The sequence below is a fragment of the Cinclus cinclus genome, chromosome 9, assembly GCF_963662255.1.
Source record: "Cinclus cinclus chromosome 9, bCinCin1.1, whole genome shotgun sequence".
In the NCBI taxonomy this organism is placed as follows: Eukaryota; Metazoa; Chordata; class Aves; order Passeriformes; family Cinclidae; genus Cinclus; species Cinclus cinclus.
The window spans coordinates 4,651,726-4,676,738 of record NC_085054.1 but is presented as its reverse complement, the minus strand read 5'-3'; the positions used below and the strand labels follow the sequence as shown (position 1 = coordinate 4,676,738).

Sequence of the window (25,013 nt, the reverse complement as noted above, 5' to 3'; positions counted from 1 at the left end):
AAGAACACAGTTTATTAAACTTTAAGTTTTTGAGCCTAGTAAAAAGCCCAGTAAGATACCAGTTTTCATGTGATAGGTAGAAGATTCAAAGAACACCCTGGCAGCCCACAACAACCGTTTGGCATGCTACACTACCTACAACAGACAACATTTCACCAAAAGACAGAGGAAACAGTAACCTCCCCTGTGACTTGACATACAAGCCTTTGCCTTCAGTTCTGTGCATTTCTTTAATCAAAGTCAATAGATAAGAGGCACCTTACCCATTCCCCCTGTTTTCCATTGGGATGCTGTATCTTTTGGCTAAATAAACAACGTGGTATGTGCAATGAAGTGCAAAGGAGCTTTAACTGCTTTTAGAGGAATACTGATAATTACATTAAAATATTTAACAGGAAAAAATGTAGATAGCTTTATGCAATAGGAGTTATTAGGATCAGTTCAAAATACTATTTACAAGGAGGAAGAAGCACAGTAAGTGTTTTATCCCTTACTTCTTTCTTCTGTGAAGAACACATCAAAACCAAGAGGCTCAGTGACCACACTAGTAAGATTTCTGTATCACACCACAGAATTTAGCCATGCTTTTAACATAAAAGAAGAAATAATTTTCAGATCATTCTGAAACAAGGTTAATCATGAGCTTTATCACATGAATTAGCATTTAATACGTTAATGAACGGGATGATGAACATTATGAAGACAAGTATTTAAACCACTCTGAGGACATAGACTACTGCTATCAATGAATAAGAATTAGAAATGCTTATAATCATTACTTACCCATTTGCAATTCAGAGATGGTTTCCACCAATGACCAGTCTAAACTGTAGCCACAGTGTGATTTGTCCATCAGATTGTCTAGTACTTGTCTCACTGTTTGCCTCTCATCCACCATCATTGTTTTTGAGCTGTCATCAGACATATGGACTCTAATCACCAACTGTTAAGCAGAAAAGTAAGAAAACAAAAAGGATTAATCTACCACATTTCAAATAAAAGTAAGGTTTCTAAGATCTTGTTTATCATTCTAAGGTTTTCTCACAGTAGCATAAAATTCAATCAAAATGCTCCCTCAAAATATAAGAAGTCATAAATGATGCCTAGATATTTGTATCACAGACACTTAAAAAGATACTGCTGTCCTTCAGCACAAGAAAGTAAATATAAAGGTTTTCCAACACAATGAGAAAGTCAGTTATGTGTTAAGAAGGAAAAGAATCCTTCCTGTGAAAGTGTTCCTGTTCTGATAATAAAGTTTCTTTCAGACAATATCTAGGTGGAACAAATGTAGATACACAGCTCTGCACAAGCTTACAAAGAATCAGAATTTTTCAGATGTGCAGTTTAAGCTTTCTGCCCACTTCCTATGGTATTTTCTAAAAATGGTTATTATGTAAACAATATAGCAATAGTAAACCTTACTTTTCTGGGGAATATGAAGCAGTAGTGTGAAAAAAACTGCTTTTAGAACATAATGGCTTTTCATAGACATTTTAAAGAGATCACTGTCCAGAGATAAAAATCCAGCTATTTTTTTTTAAACCAATCAAAATACTTAGGACAACAGATTCATTTTGCCAATCATTACTATTATTATTATTATTATTATCATTATTATTTCCATCTTTACATCTTGTTCAGCTGGAAAAGATAAAACCTACTAGCTGTAATACACTGGTTGACTTGTTGATTCCCATCTTCCAGCCAAGACAGTTTTTCAGCTTTTGATCTACAAGCAATTAATGCAAAAGGCATTTTAAGCAATTGAAAAACTACAGCCATAAAATAAAAATGCTAAATTTTAAGGGCACTCTATATTCTTTGAGTAGATCAAGTAATGAGACTTGCAGACTTTCTCCATTTGGTAATCTCTGTCTTTAGTCTGGAATACTTCTCTTCCATTTAGCACTGGCAAATCCTGCTATGCATAATGGGAAAAGGCTTGTGAAGAAGAAGCTGTGAAGAAAACAGGCACAAATTTTAAACATGTGACTGCAGAATATACAAGAACAACCTCAGAAGGTTTAACCTTCATTTCATTTCTGGGTAAAATCTTCCCTATGAGCACTAGCTGAAAAACAAACTATTCCTTAAGAAAAACAATGTTATTCCATATCCTGGGATTTTCCTGATTGGGTCCAGCCTAGATGGGAAACCACATTACCACTGAAGATTAGAACACTACAGTGTTCCTGTTTTATAAAGGGCAACTAAAGGTAATGTCCACAAATGAAGTTTGCCTGCATTTTCCAAGTGAAAAAAAAGACAATAAGGATCTTATAAATTGGTATAATTAACTTACCTTTTTCACTTGTGCTTCTTTAATCTTCTCTAATGCAACCCTAATCTTCTCAGCTTTCAGTTTAGCAGCCTGCTCCTCCTAGGGGGACACAACACACAATTCCAGTTAGCACAAACTTCAGTCAGGGTTTCAGTGGGTTTAAGTTTGAGGCTACCATGCTTTAAAACATGAACTGAAATGCTGATTTGCTCACATATAAATCTCCAACTATTTCTCAGTGATGATGAAAACTATTTTTTAATATAAAAAGTGTTCCTATCTAATAATTATTTTAAAATCTCTAGCACAAAGAAGTCTATTAAAACCCACACAAATCACTTCCAAATTATTCAGTATCCATAAAAAGAATAATTAATTTTTTTTCCCAGAACCAAAGTACCACATCCCATCACAACATTCAGCATTTAGATTGCTACTGCTTTCTTCTGTGAATGTAATTCATACTTTTCTTTACCATGTGTTTAGATGGTTGCTTTTCTTGTGAAAGTCAAGATTCAGCTATTCTGAAATCCACAGAGTTTTTGACTTCTCAATAAATCACTAATATTCATACCAACTGCTAAAGAACATTCCCTTGTTATTTACTGCACTCTTAGTAGCTCTTGGTCCTTCACATCTGTGGCCATCCTGTGCACCAGAAAAAACATCAGCTGGACAGAGCAGTATGCTCTGTGAGCATATGCCTTGTGAGAAACAATTCTTTTCAATAAAATGAACCAGTAAGTAGACATGAGCAGAAATAATGTGAGCCTGAAACCTTATCTGGGCACTGAATTACCCAGGAACATTGCTTTTACTAGTCTACAGGGAACTGTGGCTTTTTATTCACAACAGCAATGGTGTCCTATAGCTTAAAAAGGTTAAACCAGATTAGCATTCTATGAAAAAGAAACCAAGCCAGGACAGCAAGAATCTTTTATTTTTCCTATTCATTAACATTAACCATTTCAATGTGTAGAAATAAATCGTTACTAAAAAATGAGGCTTCACAGCACCAAGCCTGACAGAGGCCAAGAAGCATTTGGACAGTGCTCTCAGGCACATGGGGTGACTCTTGGGGATGTCCTGTGCAGGGCCAGCAGCAGGACTCAGTGATCCTTGTGGGTTCCTTCCAACTCAGCTTATTCAGTGATTCTGTGAAAGACTCGGAAATCTCTAGAAATGATGCTATGCACCTGTTCATCATGAAATCAGCAAAAGACTTATTTTATCATCTATTTGGAGAAACTGTATTTTCCAGATTAAAAAAAGCTGCTCATCAACCCAATCAGCACAATTTTCCAGCCCATTTCACTGTACACCAGTGCAAAGCACCAGGAGCACCTGCCTGCCACAGCACACAGGCAGCAACACCAGGGCAAGCAACGAGCACCTGTGCCAATACAGCTAAAATGTCTTTGGTGACCTCAAAGTTTATAATCCATCATTCCCTAAAATGCTTTTGAGAACAGATCAATATGTAGACCAAAGAAGATTTTAAGGATGTACTATTTTAATGTGAACCAATTACTTTTCATTTCCTACTCAACGTTGAGTCCAGAGATTAGGATTCCTTATACTTTATTAGAATTTAACAGAATCAGTTTAAATTTAAAAACCCCAAAACTCAACAAAACAGAATTACAATTATCAAAGTAAGAACTGGTTTCAATCAGCAAAAAATTATAAAAAGAGGTCTGAATTTACTAAGCCAAAAACACAGTGAGGAAAAGAAAGCAAGAATTCAAAATTTCTGAAAACATATAGTAGTCAAAGATTTTAAGCTATTTTGAGCAGTAATAAACTAAGCTCAGGCCACTGCTGTATCACTGCTGATGTGGCAAGCAATGTCTCATGGGAGAAGGAGGAATAACTATGTATTTTGATTTCTTAATAAAATAATTTAACAACTCCCCAAAACTCACAACCATGGAATCTGTTTCCTCCTAATGGCTCAAGAAAACAGTCCCCTGCCCATCAAAGCCACCCAAGAACAGCACCTGAACAGACACAAGAACAGGTCTCTCCTCCCCCTGTACATGAAAACAACACAGCTTCTCTCCAGGAGGCAGCAGGGGTAGTCCAGCAGCTGGTGCTAAAAAGCTAACAAGCCTTTGCACTGCACAGGGACACAGGCTACAGATGGCAAAACCACCCAGCTGTAGCTGCACACCACTTCAACTGCTCAGTGCCACCAACTAACAAGGCCAGCACATCCAGCCCAGCCACATCTACCTCACAGATTTGTTTCCCTTTTGCTAGCACGTATCAGCAACAGCGATGGAGCTGCTAAAGGATGACAAAGACACAGGTAACTGGCAGGACTGTCCCAGCTGCCCAGGCAGTAGGGACAATGGCAGTCCCTGCTGTGGCCGTGCACCTGCCTGCCCTGCACGGAGTCACTGCTCACAGGGTCCCTGCACACAGGGTCACTGCTCACAGGGTCACTGCTCACAGGGTCCCTGCTCACAGGGTCACTGCTCACAGGGTCACTGCTCACAGGGTCACTGCTCACAGGGTCACTGCTCACAGGGTCACTGTACACAGGGTCCCTGCTCACAGGGTCCCTGCACACAGGGTCCCTGCACACAGGGTCACTGCTCACAGGGTCCCTGCTCACAGGGTCACTGCTCACAGGGTCTCTGCACACAGGGTCACTGCACACAGGGTCTCTGCTCACAGGGTCCCTGCTCACAGGGTCCCTGCTCACAGGGTCACTGCTCACAGGGTCACTGCTCACAGGGTCACTGTACACAGGGTCTCTGCTCACAGGGTCCCTGCTCACAGGGTCCCTGCTCACAGGGTCCCTGCTCACAGGGTCCCTGCTCACAGGGTCACTGCACACAGGGTCACTGTACACAGGGTCCCTGCACACAGGGTCACTGTACACAGGGTCACTGTACACAGGGTCTCTGCTCACAGGGTCCCTGCTCACAGGGTCACTGCTCACAGGGTCCCTGCTCACAGGGTCACTGCACACAGGGTCCCTGCACACAGGGTCCCTGCACACAGGGTCACTGCTCACAGGGTCACTGCTCACAGGGTCACTGTACACAGGGTCACTGCTCACAGGGTCCCTGCACACAGGGTCCCTGCACACAGGGTCACTGCTCACAGGGTCTCTGCTCACAGGGTCCCTGCTCACAGGGTCACTGCTCACAGGGTCCCTGCTCACAGGGTCCCTGCTCACAGGGTCCCTGCTCACAGGGTCTCTGCTCACAGGGTCCCTGCACACAGGGTCCCTGCTCACAGGGTCCCTGCTCACAGGGTCCCTGCACACAGGGTCACTGCACACAGGGTCACTGCTCACAGGGTCACTGTACACAGGGTCACTGCTCACAGGGTCACTGCTCACAGGGTCACTGTACACAGGGTCCCTGCACACAGGGTCCCTGCTCACAGGGTCCCTGCACACAGGGTCCCTGCACACAGGGTCACTGCACACAGGGTCCCTGCACACAGGGTCCCTGCACACAGGGTCACTGTACACAGGGTCCCTGCTCACAGGGTCCCTGCACACAGGGTCTCTGCTCACAGGGTCCCTGCTCACAGGGTCACTGCTCACAGGGTCACTGCACACAGGGTCACTGCTCACAGGGTCCCTGCTCACAGGGTCCCTGCTCACAGGGTCCCTGCTCACAGGGTCCCTGCTCACAGGGTCCCTGCTCACAGCACCAATGCTCACAGGGTCCCTGCTCACAGGGCCTTAATCAGCAGAGACGTGCTGTTTGCCTGAAAGACTACTCAGACTAGATTTGACAAAGCTGGTGGAGATGAAATAAAAAATCCAAGGGAATTTCACTGGCACTTTATGCCTTGAAGCAACTATGTGCACTACATTATCATCCACCTGCCTCTGAACAGGACCTGCCTAGTAACAGCTCTAGGCCAGGCTTCTCACCAGGGCAAACAGTTATACAAGAAACAGTACTGGGATCTGGGACCAGGAGAAAAACAGTGAAGGGCAGGGGAAGAAACCTGAACAAACCAGGTGGAAGAACAGGCCCTAGAAACCACAGTAAGGAAGTCTTGAGATGGAAAGGTGACTACAGTGGAGACATTGCAGCTAACTGGCAAGGAATTTCAGTTGGACAAAAAGCTCAAGAGATATGCAAAACAGAGCTGGAAGATTTCAGAACATTGTCTGATTATCTAACAATGCAACTACAATAGATTAAATGTTACATAAACTATGTTTCATTATAATGACAAAGTACATAATATTGTTACTGTAATAAAAAAGAAAAAAGGTGACATTAAAGTTACATAGGACATCACAACTTCCTCAGAAAGCTTTTAGCTTGTCCTTACATTCTTCGTAGATTAGAAATCAATTGCAGTATCTCTACATTAAAAAAAATCTCAAACAGGTGCTTAATTCAAGAATGAGTACATCTGAATCAGAGTGGCGTAAGATGCATGAAGCCAACATCACAACTGATTTAATCAAAAGACTGATGGAATTACAGTGTGCAGGAACCAAAATCTAAAAAGCAAGGGAATAAACATCCATAAGAAGAATTTTTGTCTTTCAAGTCAAGAAGAAAAATGACATACTTGCTATTTGGGAAGAAAAGGTATAACGTGGTTCCTCCCCTCCAGATGCTGACATACTATCTGAATCACTACTTCATTAAATCACTATCATCTGTCTTCCTCAATGTAGTTTCACATGCATCAGAACAGTAGGAGAAATGCTCACTTCAAAATCCAGCATGTTACATTACAGTTTTCACAGCCAAAATGGAGATGTATTTGAGCCCTGAATATTCTCTCAAAACTATTTGCATGTACTCAAATTTCACAGTACTTAGCTTAGTTTTCAATATTCATTATAGTTAGTTTTTCAATGTTCATTATAGGGAAACAAGTTTGCAGGCTTGACAGTAAAGCTACATTGCTTTATTGTCAATATTCAATAACGTGCTTTCACTTCTTTCTTTTTTCAAACATAGTTTTGAATGCTGTGTGAACAGTAACACGTGGAATTGTATCTAAAAATGAAGGGTTCACCAAAACAAATACATGATTTTCTGTGCTGAGGTCTGCCCTATGCTGTGACAAGAATGGTGTTTGTGCATGGTTGTGAAGCAGAAGGGATCTAGTCCACGGCTAGAGTTTTTACAATTAATTATATTAGCAGAGGACAAAAATGGTTCTAGTCTCAATATAAGATGCAGACATACCAGAGAAAGGGAAGAAACAGTTGACACACCAGGGACGCCAGCACAGACCCACAATATGATCCTACAGTCAACTAATTTAACACCTGGGTAGAAGGAAATGCTCCATTTCTTGGGACTGCCTCACTCATAGAGAGGTTTATCCAGCGTCACAGCAAGCTGCAGAGATCTAAGCAGCAAAGTGAACTTGCATTTCATCACTTTGCTAAAGGTATTTCTGCTTGCAGGAGGTCAGAAGAGAACCAGTAAGTCCCATACCAGGCCTCTGTGCTCAGGAGACAGAAGTGGAAGGCTCAGCTCTACTGAAACAGTCACAAGCTGACCCTCAGGAAATCAGAAGGCTCACCAAAAGCACCTCAATCAAAGAGCTATGAAGCCTAATTAGCCAACACAAAGATTTAAAAATACAAACATTTAACTTCGGAGCGTATTAGAATGCCTGACAGAAGCTACTCCATGGTCATATGACACAAAGGAATCATTTAAAGCCTTAAAATTAAGTTCCTGTATGGTAACCACCACTCATCCCACATATAAACAACCAGAAGGGAGGATCTGAAGACACAGAGATGAAAGAAAACTGTGGTTTCTGTTTGTGCCACAGCTGTTGTTATTTTGCAATCAAGCCAATTGCTGTTTTGGTGGCTGTTTGCTTTGTTGGGCAGTGCAGAGGGGCCAAGAGCTATTGGGGGTGGGTCAAGGCAGAGGTATAGACTTAAAATTTAAGCAAAACAATCACAAGAGCAGAAGATTACTTGCTTTTTGGCTGATTTTACTCTGGAAGACAGCCTGAAAATCTGTTGTCAAAATACATGCTGAGCATTTTGAGAAGACTATTAAGGTATTTAAGAAAAAGTAGTAAAGTAGTTCTAAACTTTTACTTCTAAATGCAGACTACTTACACCCAGTGAACATTATCCTTATTGTTTTGAGGTCACCAAACTGCATTTTGTTACTTCAGACCTGCCTGAGGTCTCTCCACTAGAATGTCCATGAATTAAAAAAAAAAAAAAACCCAAAAAACACAGAAATGGTTTTGCAGTATGTATTAGCATCTGACATCTCAGCTACCAAATATTCAAAGTTCGGAGCTACACAAAGCTGTTTGTCCTTCATCCCAGTCTATATTTTCATCAGAGATTTATAGCTTGCTCCATCCCTTGTCCTCTAGTTTCAAAAGAAAATACATATAGAAGATAAATGACAATTTTTGATCTCCTAGTACATTACTGACCTCTTTCCTGTAAAGAAACTGAATTTATAATCAAGATTTGTACATACCTGGCTCATTAGACCACTGTCTTATTAGGATATTCTCCCCACATTACATTCAGTCAACATTCAAAGTGTTATGAAAAAAATCCCATTATTTACTAGTCTGTCTTTGATAGAGCAAGAGAACTTATTTTAAGGCTACTAATGGCTTTTTAAACTACTAAACTACATATTTTTCACAGCTAGGATCTTTTTTCAAACTAGTGAATGACAATAGGAACAAATGAACCTCTAGCTCAGCACATTTCCTTTTCAACTAATGCATTTTACCTGACAATATGACTATTATTTGTCAGGAACTTGAACGTTTTGACAAATCTGCAGAAACAAACAATACAAATCAGCCTTTAAAAGCACCTTGGACAATCAGTAAGTAAATCAGTAATCATGTAAGTAAATGCAGAAGTTCCTGTAACAGGCAGGGGTGGAGAAGCATAGCACACACCAAAAGCATTCTTTCTACATAGAAATAGTCACATACAGTAGAAAGAAGCATCATCACCTTGGTCAGCAAATGAGAAGGCTTTCCTGCAATGTTTCTCAGAAGAAGGGAGGTTTCCCTGTCCAAATAGGAGTGCTTGTGCAGAAAGAAAGAGAAAGAACATAAGTCAAAGGAAGTCAGTATAGTAATTTTATGGTGTCTTGATTACAGAAGACAAAGCAGAGTTTAAAAGAAAAAACCCCTACATCATCACATTTTTCCACTCCCATAAAAACATGAACATTCCCAAATAACTGTGAGCCTGATACACTGATGTAAAAGCTAATATTATACTAATAATATTTGTGCTAATAAAAGATACTATTTTAATCTTCTCCTGTACAAAATGTCACACAATAGAATTAAGAAAACTTTTGCTTACCTGCCACTGGTTTCTTTTCTGCAAGAGAAAGCTTTTTGTAAAGACATTTAAAGCCATAAAAGTAAGAAAATATGCTCTTACAATGTTTTTCAAAATCCTGTCCAGTTTTCTAAAACTAAACATTCTACTTCCACACAAACATAGAGCCACTATAAACTGGTCATCTGGGAGACATCCTAGTTTTATGCTTTCTACATGGGTTGCTGCTTCATTCTTAAAGAAGAAAGATATTACCACAACAATAAACTAACCTGACTTTAAATTCATGAAATTCATGTCCTTTTTTTCAAAAGGACTTAAGTCTCTTTTCTCTTGTATAATCCAAATTATAAAATTACAAATCCCTGTGCTTCTCTTGGGAAGATAAATTTGCAGAAAAGATATTTTCACCTGTTTTCAAAATGGAAAGCGAAATCAATAGAGGAGAAGCAATCAGTAGAGAAAGACAGAAATCAGTTAATGACAGATCCCAGAGTGATTATGTTCTACAGCACCTGCTACAGGCAACAAAACTATCATCATGCAGAGATTTGCAGAACCACAGTCTGCTAAGGAAATTGGACTAGTACTGTGGCACTTAAAGAGATCATTTAAACAACTAAAAGAGCATTAAGTAAATCTCCTGTGTACCACCACCATACTGCAAGTTTTGTCCCATGTGGTTACAACTGTCTCAGCCTTATTTGTTTCAATGCTATACAGAACAAGGCATGACAACTGTACATGACTACTATTAGCAACACAGAGTGCCACCTCTTCTCCAGTGCCACCATAGGGGATAGCCTGAAAAAAATGAACAGCCCACGTCTGCAACTTCCTGCAAGTCAGTATCAAATAGTTTGGCAAACACAGTTCCTGCAGGGAGAGTTTGCTTGATGTGACTGCCACATGCTGGGAGGAGCAATTAAAGATCTCAAGGAGGTTTTAAAAGTTACACCTCAGGGAAGACTCTATGCAGCATTTGAAACTAAACCAGGCTCCAGCCAAAGCTCCACTGGGGTATTCAGCCACTAATACAGACACGGGTTATGTTACAGAGTAAATTATTTTTCTGCTTGCATATTAATCACTGTCTGTATTTATATCACATGTTTTAGACACACAGCAGTGCTGCCAGCTCAAGCCACACTACTGAGGGTTTATAAAAAACATAATTATTTACAGTCACACTGAATTGTATCCTTTCTTACACAGAGACTTTAACTTCCCAGAGAGTCACTTTACGATGGTCTCATAACAACATATTGCTACACAACTTGCAGAATAAAATGATTGGCTCAATCCAAACCCCAAAAGTATACATAAAAATCCAGTGACAAGTTCAAGGAAATTCTTTTAAGAGTTTCTTCATAGAGTTCTTGTCAATTATCATGGACTAATTAATATGGATCACTTTCTTGGTGAATGGAGCACTGCAGTAGAAGGAACATTACAATTGGAGCCTCTTCCTTAGAGTTTAGTCACCTTCTGCCTGAGCCTGTAAGTCAACAACAATGTCAGGATAAATACAGGATACTGAATCCCTCCTTAAAGGAAATACTATTTGCTGGAGAATATTTCTTCTACAGGGAAGGTCAAGGTAGGCAAATTAACCTTCTTTCTATCTTGGTCATCTTGGCTGCTTCTATCTTGCATTAATTACATTATCTCTACTACTAAGATACCTGCTTTATCTGTGCTACTAAGGAACTTCTACCCAAGAATGGAAATGCCATATCCTTCTTACAACATAACAGCCACTTGAAACTTCGATAATGATCTTTTAGGGGAATAGGGGTTGGCCAGTAAAACGTGGAACACCAGTGTGATGACAACTACACAGGTGAATTGGAGCTGCAGAGCTAACATGCCTAGAAGCAGGAAGGTAACAGCTCTTTTCCAGACATTTTTTGTGCACGGCTTCCTCCTACCCTATAAAAAATTTGCGGTACTGCACACACCCAAAAGTTAGAGTGAGAAAAAGCAAAGCAACAGGAGAGCCCACGTTCCAGAAATTATAGCTCAGCTAAACTGTAACTACGCGCACATAAAATTTTAAAAATATTTGGCATGCATAAACCAGCATATAACAAATTAAATTTCATTTTAGAACAACGTATTATTTTCACAATCCAATTTTAAAGCATTTCATCTATTTCAAAGAACGACTTCAGCTCAAACATCAAGCTTTGAGGTAAACAGAGGCTGCTCTTAGAATATGCCATTGTTCAGAGGAGGATAAACATTTTATTATTTTTTTCTGGATAGTACAATCACAATGGTTCACAGAGAGGATCTAAATAGCCCACTCTTCCTCTCCACTTAAGGACTTGAAATATGCATCAAAGCTCTGACAATATAAATGCCTGATCTTGCCAAACAAATTAATCTACTTTTCTTCCCCAAGTACTTCACTAGACTAAAAAGAACAGCAATGACATCCAGGAAAACCAAAACATTAATTACTCCTAGGGAGACATTTCTAGTCTCTTCCACCATGAAAAGCATCTGTTCTTCCACCTGCTCCCATCACAACAATGAGAACTCAAGCTCTAGCAACAAAGTCATCTCTCCCCAAGTGCCTCACCTTAGATTCATCTAGTATATAAAACCAATTCCCATTCCATAAACTGGTATGTGTCCCTCCCACTCCTGCAATGCCATGCATTTTTCTATCCTGCTGCAGTAAGCTGACTGTTTCCTCAGTCCAAGGCCATCATTTCTCATAAGGGCTATTTTCAGTTTAAAGTTTTTTTTCAAATTGCCACAGAACCTGAATTAAATGTGGTTGGAAGGTAAAAGTAGTCTGAAACACAACAGAAGCATCAAAATTGATAACAGCTTCAGAGAAGACAAAACCATGCAGTCCTTTATACTAAGCATGAAATTGTAGAAGCAGATTGTTACAGTGGTGGAAGAGTATTTAATTCCTGCATCTTATTCAACATGAATGACACCAAATCAAAAGAATTGATGCCTTATTTATCAAATTCTTTGAAAGATTACAGATCTCTAGGTCAGCACTCAGGGGGCACACACAAAGAGTATACAACATGTACACAGCCTAAAGCTACCTACAATTCTTTACTTCTACTAGATGCTGGGTTTTTCTAAGTTGTGTTTTTTATGTGTAGTATAGTTTTCTTGAAATCCAGTCATTAGTAACAGCCACGCCTTGTTATAAGTTTTTGTATAAAATTATTATGCAAATGCAGTAAAAATCAAAGAGCTTGTTAAAGTTATTTCCATTATATGTATTAAAAAAACATTCATTTAACAGACACTAGCAGGTGTTAAAATCTTCTACTGAAAGGGGATCTATCTGTCACTAGAAAAAATTTAAAACCAAAAGTTACACTTTGATATTTTAAGTGATTATTAGAGAGCCAGACTCCACTCAGGATTCCCAGTTAATCCAGCATCACTACTACTCAGGCAGAACTCAAAATACCATAGGCCCAGTGAGCATCCAGGAAGGAAAAAGTGACAGGGCTTTGAGAGGACTCTTAAGAGGCAACACGAGGTTTGCTTTTGTCACATGGAATCTGTCAATAGAAATCCTGCTACAAGACTTCACACCAGGAAGCTGGGACAGGCAGCAACACTGTGGCCCAAAACTCACTCAGTTTGTTTCTTTATACAATTTTCAAAAAGTATTCTTCTTTCCCCAAAACAAGCAAAGACGAGGCCTACCATCAGATACCAAATACGTTTACAACTTTTCTGAGCCAGAATCACTTCTTTTGGAGACAACTTTAACACAATACATAGGAAGCTATTCACTTCTGGTTTAGTCCTTCCTCATAATATGGAACAGACTTCAAACTAAGTTGCAGGAACTCGACCTAGTTTAAAAACTTGAACAGTGAAAAAAAAAAGAAAGAAAACTTATCAGAGCCAGGAAAACCATTTTCTACCATGTAGAAGCAGCAGTGATGACTGTTTTGAACTCCTAGCAGCAATTATTTCAAGTCACGCTGAAAACCACGGATGTTTAACACTAAAAACATCCTCAAAACACTAAAAACTATGTGCTGACTGGAAAACTAACTTTCTATAAAATTAAATGTATACCTTTCTCAAGGGATGTCAACACAGCCGTGCACAAAAATATTTTGTGCAAAAACAATTTTACTGACAAAAATTCAGACATGATGATTAAAATATTTCAAGTAACAAAACCAAATTAAAAAGGCTACTAATGTCTCTGTAACAAGCTAACTGCTGAGGATAATCAAAAACATAGAAAACTAGATTTGAGTAATATCAGCATTAATGCTTAAGAGTTCTAGACACTTAAGTCAAAAAGATTAATAGTGTTCATGTGCAGTTCATTCAGCAAAGACAGCTAGCCTTGATGTTTATAAGAACATGGACCAAAGCCTTGTTCCAAATTGTGTTTTGAACATCAAAGATTTCCTATATCCTTTCTTTGAAGACAGAAAAGTAACATCCACTACGTTCAGATCTAAATACCAGACGTTCATGGACCAGCTGTTGAAAATTGCTTTTCAGTGTTTTCAGGAAACTCAGCACAGTACTTAAATACACAGCAGCTGCTTATGCCAGATAGTTTTCTCAATACTGAAATATTTACACCCATCACCAAACCTATAACTATAAAGCATGTTTGCTAAACATGATAGAACAGAACGGCTACCAGGAAAACGAAAATACCTTTCAGATTCTCAGAATATCATTTATTGCACTAAATTATATGACCAGTAATGGCCAAAACCTCAAGATTTTCTCACCTACTATCCTTGTCAGTTCCATTATGTAATATTCATGGGTTGTTTTAAATCTGGAGATTAAGAGGCCTTGAGCTGAAAGTCCGTTTCAAAAAAGCCCTGAAACTGAAATAATTTCTAAACTATCACTGAATTACCAAGCTATATTAGATTTATTTTTTACAGACAGTAACTGATGGCTGGATTTCAAGAAAAGTGTTTCAGAAGAGGTGATACACTGAGCTGTCTAGCTAGGGTCTGTAGTGGTTAACAAGTAAGATGCTCTATTACACATGGCCTCCTTTCTTCAATTCTACTGGCATATTTTTGCAATATCTGAACACCGATCTATTGTCTTGTTATGTCTGATGATCACTTAGTTGAGAAAAGTGGGATCAATTTAGAAAGCCTCAGCCTCATTGCTAAGAGAGTGCATTGTACCTAATTCCTCTGATTCTAAGGTAAGGGCTGAGAATATAGGTATACAGAGCTTAAAAACAGTCCAATACAGTCTGAAAGGTGTCACCTATGTTCTTTACACTGACAGTTTACAAATAATGATCAAAAACTAGCGTGGGAATAGTAAGAAAAAGATGACCTGGTGGTCTTCTGAAGTATTATACCTTGCTGTAGTAATGCCTTGAACATGTTAAATATAAAACTTTCTTGTTAAATACTGTCTGTACATTCAAAGACATCATTCACTCAAGGTATGTACAGCAGTACCTTAGTACAGAAAATAGGCAGTAAGAGCACACTGAGGATTTGTGCATGTAACTTTCTTGCCATGTTTCTTGCAAAACTCTTTTTAACAGTTTAATAAATAAACATTTAATTAAACCAGCTGGTGGCACTCTTGTGCCACTATTTTGGATTTAATATCACAGTTGAGAAACACTGCAAAAGCCTTTTTAAAATGCATTCCCTGTCTCTAAGAAACAAATTAAAAATCAGGGAAACTCAGTGTTCAACAGAGATATATTATATATATTATAATTACAGATAAGATAGATTATATAGATATAATTATAAGTAAGATTATTATAGATAAATGATTTATTAGTTATATATATATAACTAATAAATCAGTAATATATATAACTCAAAAGAGTGTTCTATATGCTTGCAAAACTTAGTTGAAAAGATTACTATAGCTTCCATTTCAACTATATCCCCACACTGAATTCTTTAGACTCCAGCTTCAAAAATTAGAATCCACTATTTCCAAAAGAAAACTCAAGAATCAAAGATTAAAAATTATTTCCGTAATTTTGACCCAAAGATGGGGAAGAACAACTGAATATTTTTTTCCTATCTCTTTGAGATTATGTATTCATATGGAACTTATTCTTATGGACATAACATGACAAACACCTAACTAAAAATATCAATTTTCTGCTTTCCTTTGCAAAGGTTGTTGTTTAACCTAGTAAAAAAAGAGGCTTGAGGGACACCTTATCACTCTCTGTAACCCCCTAAAAGGAGGTGTAGAGAGGTGGGTGACAGTCTCTTCTAGCAAGTAACAAGAGACAGGACAAGATAAAAGGCCTCAAATTGCACCAGAGGGGGTTTAGATCAGATATTAGGAAAAAAAAAATTGTTGCAAAAGGAGTTAGTTTATTCTTATTAAGACCTTAGAAAAGGAAAACAGGCATTGAGAAACTGAAGCAGCAGCACTGGGTAACAGAGCTGCCCGACCCTTTGCACACAACATGTGTTTTCACAAAATCAGAGTGGGTAAGGCTGGGAAGGGACCACACATGGTCATCTACTTCAACCTTCCTTGCTTTAGCAGGGTCATCCTACAGCTGCTTGTGAAAATTTTGTCAAATGAGACTACTAAAAGAGATTTTCCATGACTGGACACTGGGTGATCACTGGTCACTGACATTAGACAAACTATTCCCATGAAAGAAAAGGAAGGTGTGTGTCATTTAAAATACAGATGTTTTTAAAGACCTCTGCACATCTGACCATGAAACAGATGATGCTCCTGCCAATAATGGCAGTCTTGCTTTGTGCTTTCCCATGAGAAGATAGCTAAATTATTCTGAGACTAAGCCTTCAAAATTAAAATTGTAATCTGTAAGTCTCAGTGAGGCCTGGAGCATCACAACTAAAAAGACCTCGAAGCTGCAACCTCTCACAGAGCACTGGCCAGCCCTTCAGCTGGATTGCACACTCTTACTCTTGAATCAAAGACAGGCCTGGGTCCATGGTGGGACAGTGCAGCAGTCTTCTTCAAGCTGCAGTGCCTGCCTGCTGCAAAACATGTTGGAGCCAGACAAGGGAAGGGAGAACCTAGTGCAATTACTCTGTGCTCAGGAGTAGCCTACTCTCCCTTCCTAGGATTCCTGTGACTCCATTTCACTGCAGGCAACTGGAATAAAAAATTATTTCAAATCTTAACTTACAGCAAGTATTTATTAAAAACTACAGATGTTTATAACTTCATGCCAGTCCTGACAGACTAACCCTGTTGAAATGCAGTGTAATTTAAGTAACATGTCTGTGGACAGCTCAAATGAACAAACTGCTGCTCTGTATGCATGAGGTGCATGCACTCAGGGTTAGTCCATCACCTCCCAGGTCAGGCTGGGATGCTCCCCTGCTGAACACAAGTTACTTAAGACAGAGGAGGACAGAAAGGATTCCAAAAGCCAGTGAACATTCAGTTCAAGCTTCATTTCACTACTGCTTTTTAGAAATTTAAGACTAAACTGCTGCAAGAAAGAGGCCCTCCTGCCATTCCCCCAACCACGTGCTCTCACATCTCTTGTGTGGACAGCAATAATTTTGCCCATGTGGTCCAGTGGATCAATGAACAGCTAGCTAATTCACAAGGATTATTTTTCAGGGAAAGCTGCTCTAAATCACTAGGCAGCTGCATAAACAACAGCTCCAATACAAGATAGGGCAAGGCTGCTCAATTCATCAGTAACATGGATCTAAACAGCATAAACCAAACATGAAATCCCAAATACAGATTGTCTGCAGGGAGGAAGTGCCAAGAAAACCCCAAGGAAAAAATAAGATGTAGTATAATTAAACAGAAAATCGTGTCTGATCAGTCTAAAAAAAGGCACACTAAGTGGAAGATCTGAATAAGAATGGGTAAAACCCCCAAACTATGACTAATTGATTCCTAACTGCATTGCCTACAGAATGACAGAGATTTAATCCTGTGAAGGGTTCTACCTGTAGGACAGTAAACAAGACATCAAAGCAGCTAGGAAGCCAAAGGAATAAGAGCATATATAGCTTCAAATGAAGCTATAATTTAGTTTGAATCTACTGCCTTATGCTCTAACAAGTAACTGTATTAAGGAAAATTTGATTTTAGTACTTCTAAACTATAAATTCTGCCCAAAATGACTGTAGACATAAAATTGTCCAAAGATCAACCACTATAAAAGAATGGGTATGCATAGCTGGGGAGTTAAAAGTCACAAATCTACCCTATTTGTTAAAAGCAGGTAGGTCACATTATTGAAATAAAACCTGCATTCATAAAGGAAGGCATTGATGTGGCTGGTTTAACATATTGAAGAACTTGCAAAAATAAGACTAGTAAGTGTTCAACACAAGAAACTAACCAAAGCTGTACATCTGGTTAACTAAAAAGGAAAGCTTTTCTCTGTATTTACAGACTTTTATTATAATATAACAAACTAAATACTAAATGCTATATTACAGTACGACAAACTAAAGCAGCATGCTCAAAACTGACACAACTAAAAGGCCAGGTCTCAATTGTTTCTCCAGAACATAAATCTTATTTTTGGGGGGGTTCAAACTCCTTTAAAAACCTCACAACCCCTAGTTTTCATGCTATAGTTTAGGACTATACATAACTGAGGAAAACAACAAATTCTTTTCTCCTCTTCAGTGTTTAATGTTTCACAACTGGTGGCTGCGTTCTCAATTTTTGTCATCTGTCCCAAATTTCAGACAACAACAAATAAGTAATCTGTTTCTAACTTCCTACAGATTTAGTATTTCACATCTCTAATCGAAACAAATGTTGCAGAAAAAGTAAGAAATTTTTTGTAAGCAGAATGGTGTTTCCACAAAGAAATTGGCTGTTTTAAAAGCTGCACAATTAATCATCACTAGTACTGGAAACTTCAACCAATGCATACAACTCCCCTGCAGCACACTTTCAGCAAAGTTTGGTAGCATCATAAGGCAAGACTTCTGCTTTCTCCACTCAGGTCTAGCAGGTAGTTCTAAGAGTGTGCTGCCAAGATGTATTTGGTCATTCACTTATGGTATTTTTTCTCTTGCAGATGAATCTGGTTAGAGAAAGAACCTCAGCACAACCATTTTCTTGGCTTGTATTAATGATTCAATTTTTTCCTCAAGGAAGCCTTCATAAACACAAGTATTTTTCAGTGCAGTGGAACAGGCATAAAAACAAAGATTAATTTTAACATGTGCTTATATACCCAGCATTTGAGTTAGCAGAGTGAGTCATTCAGTTGCTTGTTCACAGAAGAGTCCAACCTCTCAGAAAAGCCTAAAGAAAAGTGTATTTAGGTAGAGATAATGCCTTTGCTGTTCACATCTGCACGAACAAAGCACACCCTAACTGTAATTTCTGAGTGGATACCAGCCTTGCCAGCCAGAGGTGTCAAGCAAGAATTATATTTTACTGTTCGGGGAGGGGACTTTAAAGTTTATTCATCAGTACGAGGCAAAGCTGGCAGAAGAGAAACTATTCTTACATGTTCTATGGTTTCTGCTACACTTCAATTAGTTATCTACTGTGTGGAAAAGTTACAGGATAAATTTTAAGTCCATAGCTATAAAATAAGTCATGTACACTGAGTGGAGTATCAAGATTTACCAATGCAAGGATAATATTTAAATTCTTGTTTCCCTTTCATGCTTTTTAAATTTATTTACCCCAATTTTTGAAACCTACCATTCCATGCATGTGCAGGAAAATAAAACTGTTAGAATTCTATCTTTGGATCTCAATTTAAAATCCTTTTAAAAAATTAAAATTATCCTTTCCAATCATTTGGTTTGCAGATTCCATAAGTATAATGTGGAAAGAAGTTTATGTGCTATTTTGCACGCATTAGGAAGAATGCATTCGCAGTCCTCGGGTTCTAGTGCATCATGTGATGATTATGCATAGCCAAGCACATTTGATTATTTATTTGAAATACATAAATATTGTTTATGTTTTATAAAATCATATGTTTATCTCAGAGAATGCTTTGAAAGCTTCCAAAAATCTAGCAAATGAGGAGTCATTTCACATGTATTTCAAGAACATTTGAAAAATGGGTGGTTCACACTTCTTATGCCAACAAAACTGGAAGCCAAAGTAATGTCTCAGGATGACAGATATGCACAATTTTCCCTTACTGTTGACTTATTAAAGAACACTTTGTGACTAATAATTGGGGAAAAAAGAAAGAGGAAGAAATGGTCTAATTGTGTTTCAAATTAAGTCTTTCCATTGACTATTTTCAGCTTAGGAAAAGCGGAACTGGAAATGCTCCAGAACAGACTTTGTGTTCTAAACTAAGGACATAAGACAACTGGCAAAAAATGATTTATTTTTTTTTAAGTCTTTAGAAGAAACACAAAGTAAACCTCTGTCATGCCTTGTTTGTTGCTTATCTGTGACTACTCTCACAAATTGGAGTCTAACATCCTTCAGATCTGCTAACCACACAACACATGGACCATAAGGCAAAGTACTCAAATTTTAAGCTCCCAAAATACAAAAGCCAATAATGCTGTATTCCTGCAAGAGCTAAAACAGACCACAACTCTTCTTTAAACCACCTACAAATAACAGATTAGATTCAGCAGTCCAACTCTATTTTAAGACACCATTGCCTAACAAAGACCATATATATCATCAGTTTACATGTCTGCATACATTAACAGTCAATTGCCTTTTCATACAATGCAACATACAACAGTCCCACATAAAACATGACCCTTAAGAATTTTAAATGGGTACCAAAGCTTCTGTGTTCTACCACTGCACAGGCAAATGAAATGCTAATGTGTCCATGTAAGAACTATAGCAAAATTGCTATGAAACAAACTTTACTATCCCTTATGTCCATTTCAAGTTTTCCATTTTATCCCACAGGATCTTTTATCCAGTACAGATTTATTTATGTGTGCTGAGCTTACATGACAATTGCTACTAACTGTCATGCCTCCAAAGCTCCCTTTTTGACCCTGAAAGAAACATTAACGTTTACTCTACACTGCCTTCTCTGTCAAGTGAAGCAAAAGCCATGTGGCTTTACTGCACTGGCACTCTCTTCTCCTCATGATTTTTACCCCTCATGCATCAAGTATAAATCTACAATGAGTTTAAGCTAAAAAATAAAATGCTATTAAATCATGTAGTGTTACAGCTAAAGTTTGCATTATCTTTGCACGTGCAGAATCTCTCAGCTGTGCAAACTGGGTTACAGACATAGAGAGGGTGGGGGGTGATGCTGAACTGTGCCAGACCAGATGGCAGACTTCAAACTTATCTGCAACCTCTTCACTGAGTGTGTGCAGGACAGTAACAATGCCTGCCCATGAATGGAGCCTTTCACCCGCCAGACACAAACCGCTACACGAGCATCATCAACACAGCTCTCTATTCTCTCCCCTCTGCTCTCCTCTCCTTCTACTCCAGCACAGCTCCCTGAAAACAGAGACAACTTCTTGCTGGCAGAGGGACCAAAGGAAGAAGAAAAAGATAATGTGGGGAGAAGCAACAAGTTAGTCATAGTGACATCATTTATCATTTCCCCTACCTTCAACTCATGCTATTACTTCAATAATTTGGTCAACATACAAGTAAAGTAACTCCCTACAGAAACAACATTTTAAGGTGCATGCCACTCATTACACAACTAAAAGCACAGAAAATGAAATGCAACCTACCAATTTAAGAAAGAGTACTGTTCAAGCAAGGATCTGTGAAGTCATTTTGCCAAAGACAAATTTCAATTTAGCAAAAAATTATGGGGGTTAGGGTGGGGTGGAGACAACTTTTCTTTTTATTCAACAATACTTAAGGGGAGACTGAAGACAAGAACATAAGTGCAGTCAGTAAACACTTAATACCACCAAGACAAGGTCTCAAGACTACAAAGTGATAGTCTTTGAAAACATCAACATTCACAAAGTCTAAAGAGACAGTACTAAGAAAGGCACGGAAGAAAGGCAGCAAATTAAACCGTGATGACAACTAATAAACCCACAACAACACACAACCAAGGGAACTCCAGTCAACTCCCCTGAAAGTGGCCTAAAGACAAATTCAGGATGAGTGCAAAGATGGTCCTGGCCAATATGACCACTGGGAGTGATCATCTGTCATCATGCTGATTTCTCTTCAGCCCCAGGAACTTCCTACAGCACGGGCTGCTAGGAGGAAGAGGAAGACAAGACACTAAGGTGCCTGTTCAAATGCTCAGACAAGAAGTTCTGAATAACCAGTTACCATCAATGAGTTCCTGCTCTCCCTTCCAGTCTCCAGTCCTTGGCTACAACCCTGCTAACGTCCATCAGTCCTCCAAGCCTCTGCAGTTTACCTAAATAACACAGAATGAGACCCAGAATACAAGCACAAAGTGTTGGTGCACTAAGCACCAGCTAAGTGCCAGAGCCGGGACAAGGGAGGAGATGAGAGTGTAAGAAATAACTGTGAGGAAGGAAGGAAGGATGAGAGGAAAGGGAAGTCATATCCTCCCATTTCTGGTGGTTGTGGAATTGCAGCCTTTTTCTATAATATTGGTCCCTATTACCAGCCAGAGAGAATACCAGCCAACACCTACCTTCACTGCATGACTGCTCTTTTACAGGATTTTCCTGCATTTCCAGCAGAATAGAATAGATAGAATACTAAAGTTTGTAACTGCAAAGCCTAATTTTCCTTTTCAGACAAGCATTTCCTCCCATCAAAACTGTCTTCCATTTTTCTCAGGAAGAGCATAACATGAAGTTGCAGCAGAAAGGATGACTTTTTAAAGTACCTACACTGCCTGGAGAAGACAGAAAGTATCGGTCAAAAGGGCAGAGCTGCCAAGACACTGCCCTCTTTCAGAAGAGCCACAGCAGTAAAGAAAAATTTTAAAAGGTCAGCTCACCTACAGGCAGTCTCATGGAAGACAGACAAAATAAAAGAGCTAACTTGAAGCACTACTTCAGAACAACAAATCTCAAAACAGATCTGCTGTGACCATGAATAAATAGCCTCTCCCATTTTCTGCATAAAAACTGTTGGGTTTTTTCCCTATATGGACATTAGGATGTCTTCAAAGGCTATTTCCTCAGAGGGATGTTTTCTATTAGAAACAGCACCGCTGAGTCAACTGTGTGGGTGGGAGGGTACAATTCAGCCCTACTAGTAAAAGGTGATTTTGGTTCACAACCTAGCCAAGAGGATTAATAAACCCTTAAACTAATTTTGGGCACTAAATGAATGACATAGGAAATAAACAGCTTTGTTGATACCAAATGATTCTTCCAAAGAATCCATTTAAACGCTAAATTAATTTAAAAAACACCACCACAGAATCTGTCACAAACTCAAGAAAATAAAAGTGATTTCCCTTTCTCTGTTCAGTAGTGATGAGAAAAGAAACTTCTCAGTAAGAAGTCCCATCCCACCACATAACAACTTTAATACTGAGTAGCTGAATACCAATTCTGTAAACCTGGGGACAATTTCTCAAAATTGAACACCTTCCTCAGGCTACTGAAATTAAAAAGAATTGACAGACCCAAAGCAAACAGCATGGTTAATGAGTGCAGAGGTTTCTGTTCTCAAGAGGAGAGCAGAATCTGGATCTCAAATTACTGACACCTTCTGATTACCTCCTACAAAGGAATCGGAATCAATCATTCTTATCAACTTATCTGGACAGAGAAACAATAGGTACATTCTTATATGAGAAGCAATCACTGGGTTTGTACAAAGGCAGCCCTCACATGTCTTGGAGAAAAACTTTTGGGGATGAGTTTGAGCCTTGCAAGCAGTGGCCAAGAGCTCAGAAAGCAACTGAAACTGCAACTGCAACACTTGCAGCACTACAGATCAGCTTCCTGTGAAGACAAAGCAACTTCTTGACCTCTGTCCCTTGATTCACCAACATCAAGGTAATTAAGGGCAGCAGGTGGTTTGTTGATTACTCAGGACACAAAGGATTGAAAAAAATCTGGGAAACAAGGGCAATTTTACTGATGCCTCAAGCACGTAATTCCCAAAGTAAAAGAGAGAATCTAGAGGGAGACCTGCAAGATCAACTGCAGAAAACACCTTGCATTAAAAATCAAAAAATGAAACATTCATGCTTTTCTTATGATATGCAAGCTAGAGCAACTAATTCACAAAAGTCATCTTTTTGCCTGAGAAGAGACCAAAATGCAAAGCTGCCTAACTTTCTACATCATAAGGACAGACATATAATCATGATTAATAGCTGGAGAGGCAAAAAACAACACCACCACCAAAAAACAACAACAACAAAAAAGCAAAAATAAGGCTTATCATACAATAAAAAGAAAATTATTCTCAAACAAGCAATATAATCAGTGACTCACAGGCTGGGCTTGAACACTTAGGCCTACAGCAATAATGCAAAGGTTTGCATTTTAACTTCTCAAAGAGCAAAGGGAATATTTGTATCTGTTTTGCTTCACTCAATAGGAGATCTCCAATAAAAGCATACTGGACACAAACTTTTTATACAAAAAGAAAGTTGACCTAAACTGCCATTCATTTATCACCATTTCAAATAAAGATTTAAATCAAAGAGTGACCTCAATGAATTGATCATAAGACTGACAAGCCTGCATGGTTCACTTTACATCAGATGAACTTTTGTTGCAGATGTTTAGAAGCATGCTTCCAGTACAGCCCATTCAGATTGGTTTTAATTGATTAGAATAAACTCAGCTTGTTCCAGTTTTCTCTTATGAAAGAGAACATGCATATTAGCACAATAACATTTTAACAGGTCAACTTTCTGTTTCAGAGAGTAGCTCTACAAGAGAACTTCTAAGTTTAAGTTCTCAAAATTCACTGGAACATTTTGTACATTTTCTCTCACAGGTCACCAGCACTTGCAATATTCGCTGAACTGGCTGTTCTTACTGAAGTTTCCTCTCTGATTAATCAATGTCAAAGCATCAAAATCCCAAATGAATATCTGCAGCCCAGTTATTTTTCTGTGTTGTGTACTTCTTAAAAGAGCTCCTCCTGTCATACATTAAACAAGAATATTAAGTAGCAGCAAATTACTGGCATAGTACAGCTCCAGATAGACACCCATAGATTGCTCCATTTGTTTCAGGTATTAACTGTACTGTAACAGGAATGGAGTTTTGTAAAGTATGCTTTCTTTTATCCACAGCTATGCACTCCTCAGATTTAAATTAAAGGCAATATGTGATATTTACTTTGAAAAAAATATTAACTTTAAAAACATTAAAATGCATGACTGGCTTCAGAAGAGGAGAAGGAGGAAGAGGAGGAAAAGGAGATGGGGAAAGCTCTGAAAAAAACCCCAAACCGAACACATTCTTTATACGAAGTTTCCTTGCAGACAGAACCAAAACCAGAGAAAGAAGTAGCTACAACAAGAGCAGTTTACTTGCTGTAAAAGCAAGTCTTCAATCAACCCCACTGCACTGCAGATGTTTAGCTACAAGCGTTAGC

At 38.7% G+C, this 25,013-nt stretch overlaps 1 protein-coding gene across 1 annotated transcript in view; it reads right to left on the bottom strand.

Annotated features, from left to right (window-relative positions):
• RAPH1 (Ras association (RalGDS/AF-6) and pleckstrin homology domains 1) overlaps positions 1–25,013 on the bottom strand; it is a 47,074-nt gene that overhangs the window by 16,917 nt on the left and 5,144 nt on the right. Inside the window, exons 4-5 of the mRNA XM_062498527.1 lie at positions 2,306–2,383; positions 784–943 (exon numbers count right to left, since the gene is read on the bottom strand). Of these exons, the coding sequence (XP_062354511.1) occupies positions 784–943; positions 2,306–2,383 (238 nt within the window). The remainder of the gene's footprint in view (positions 1–783; positions 944–2,305; positions 2,384–25,013) is intronic.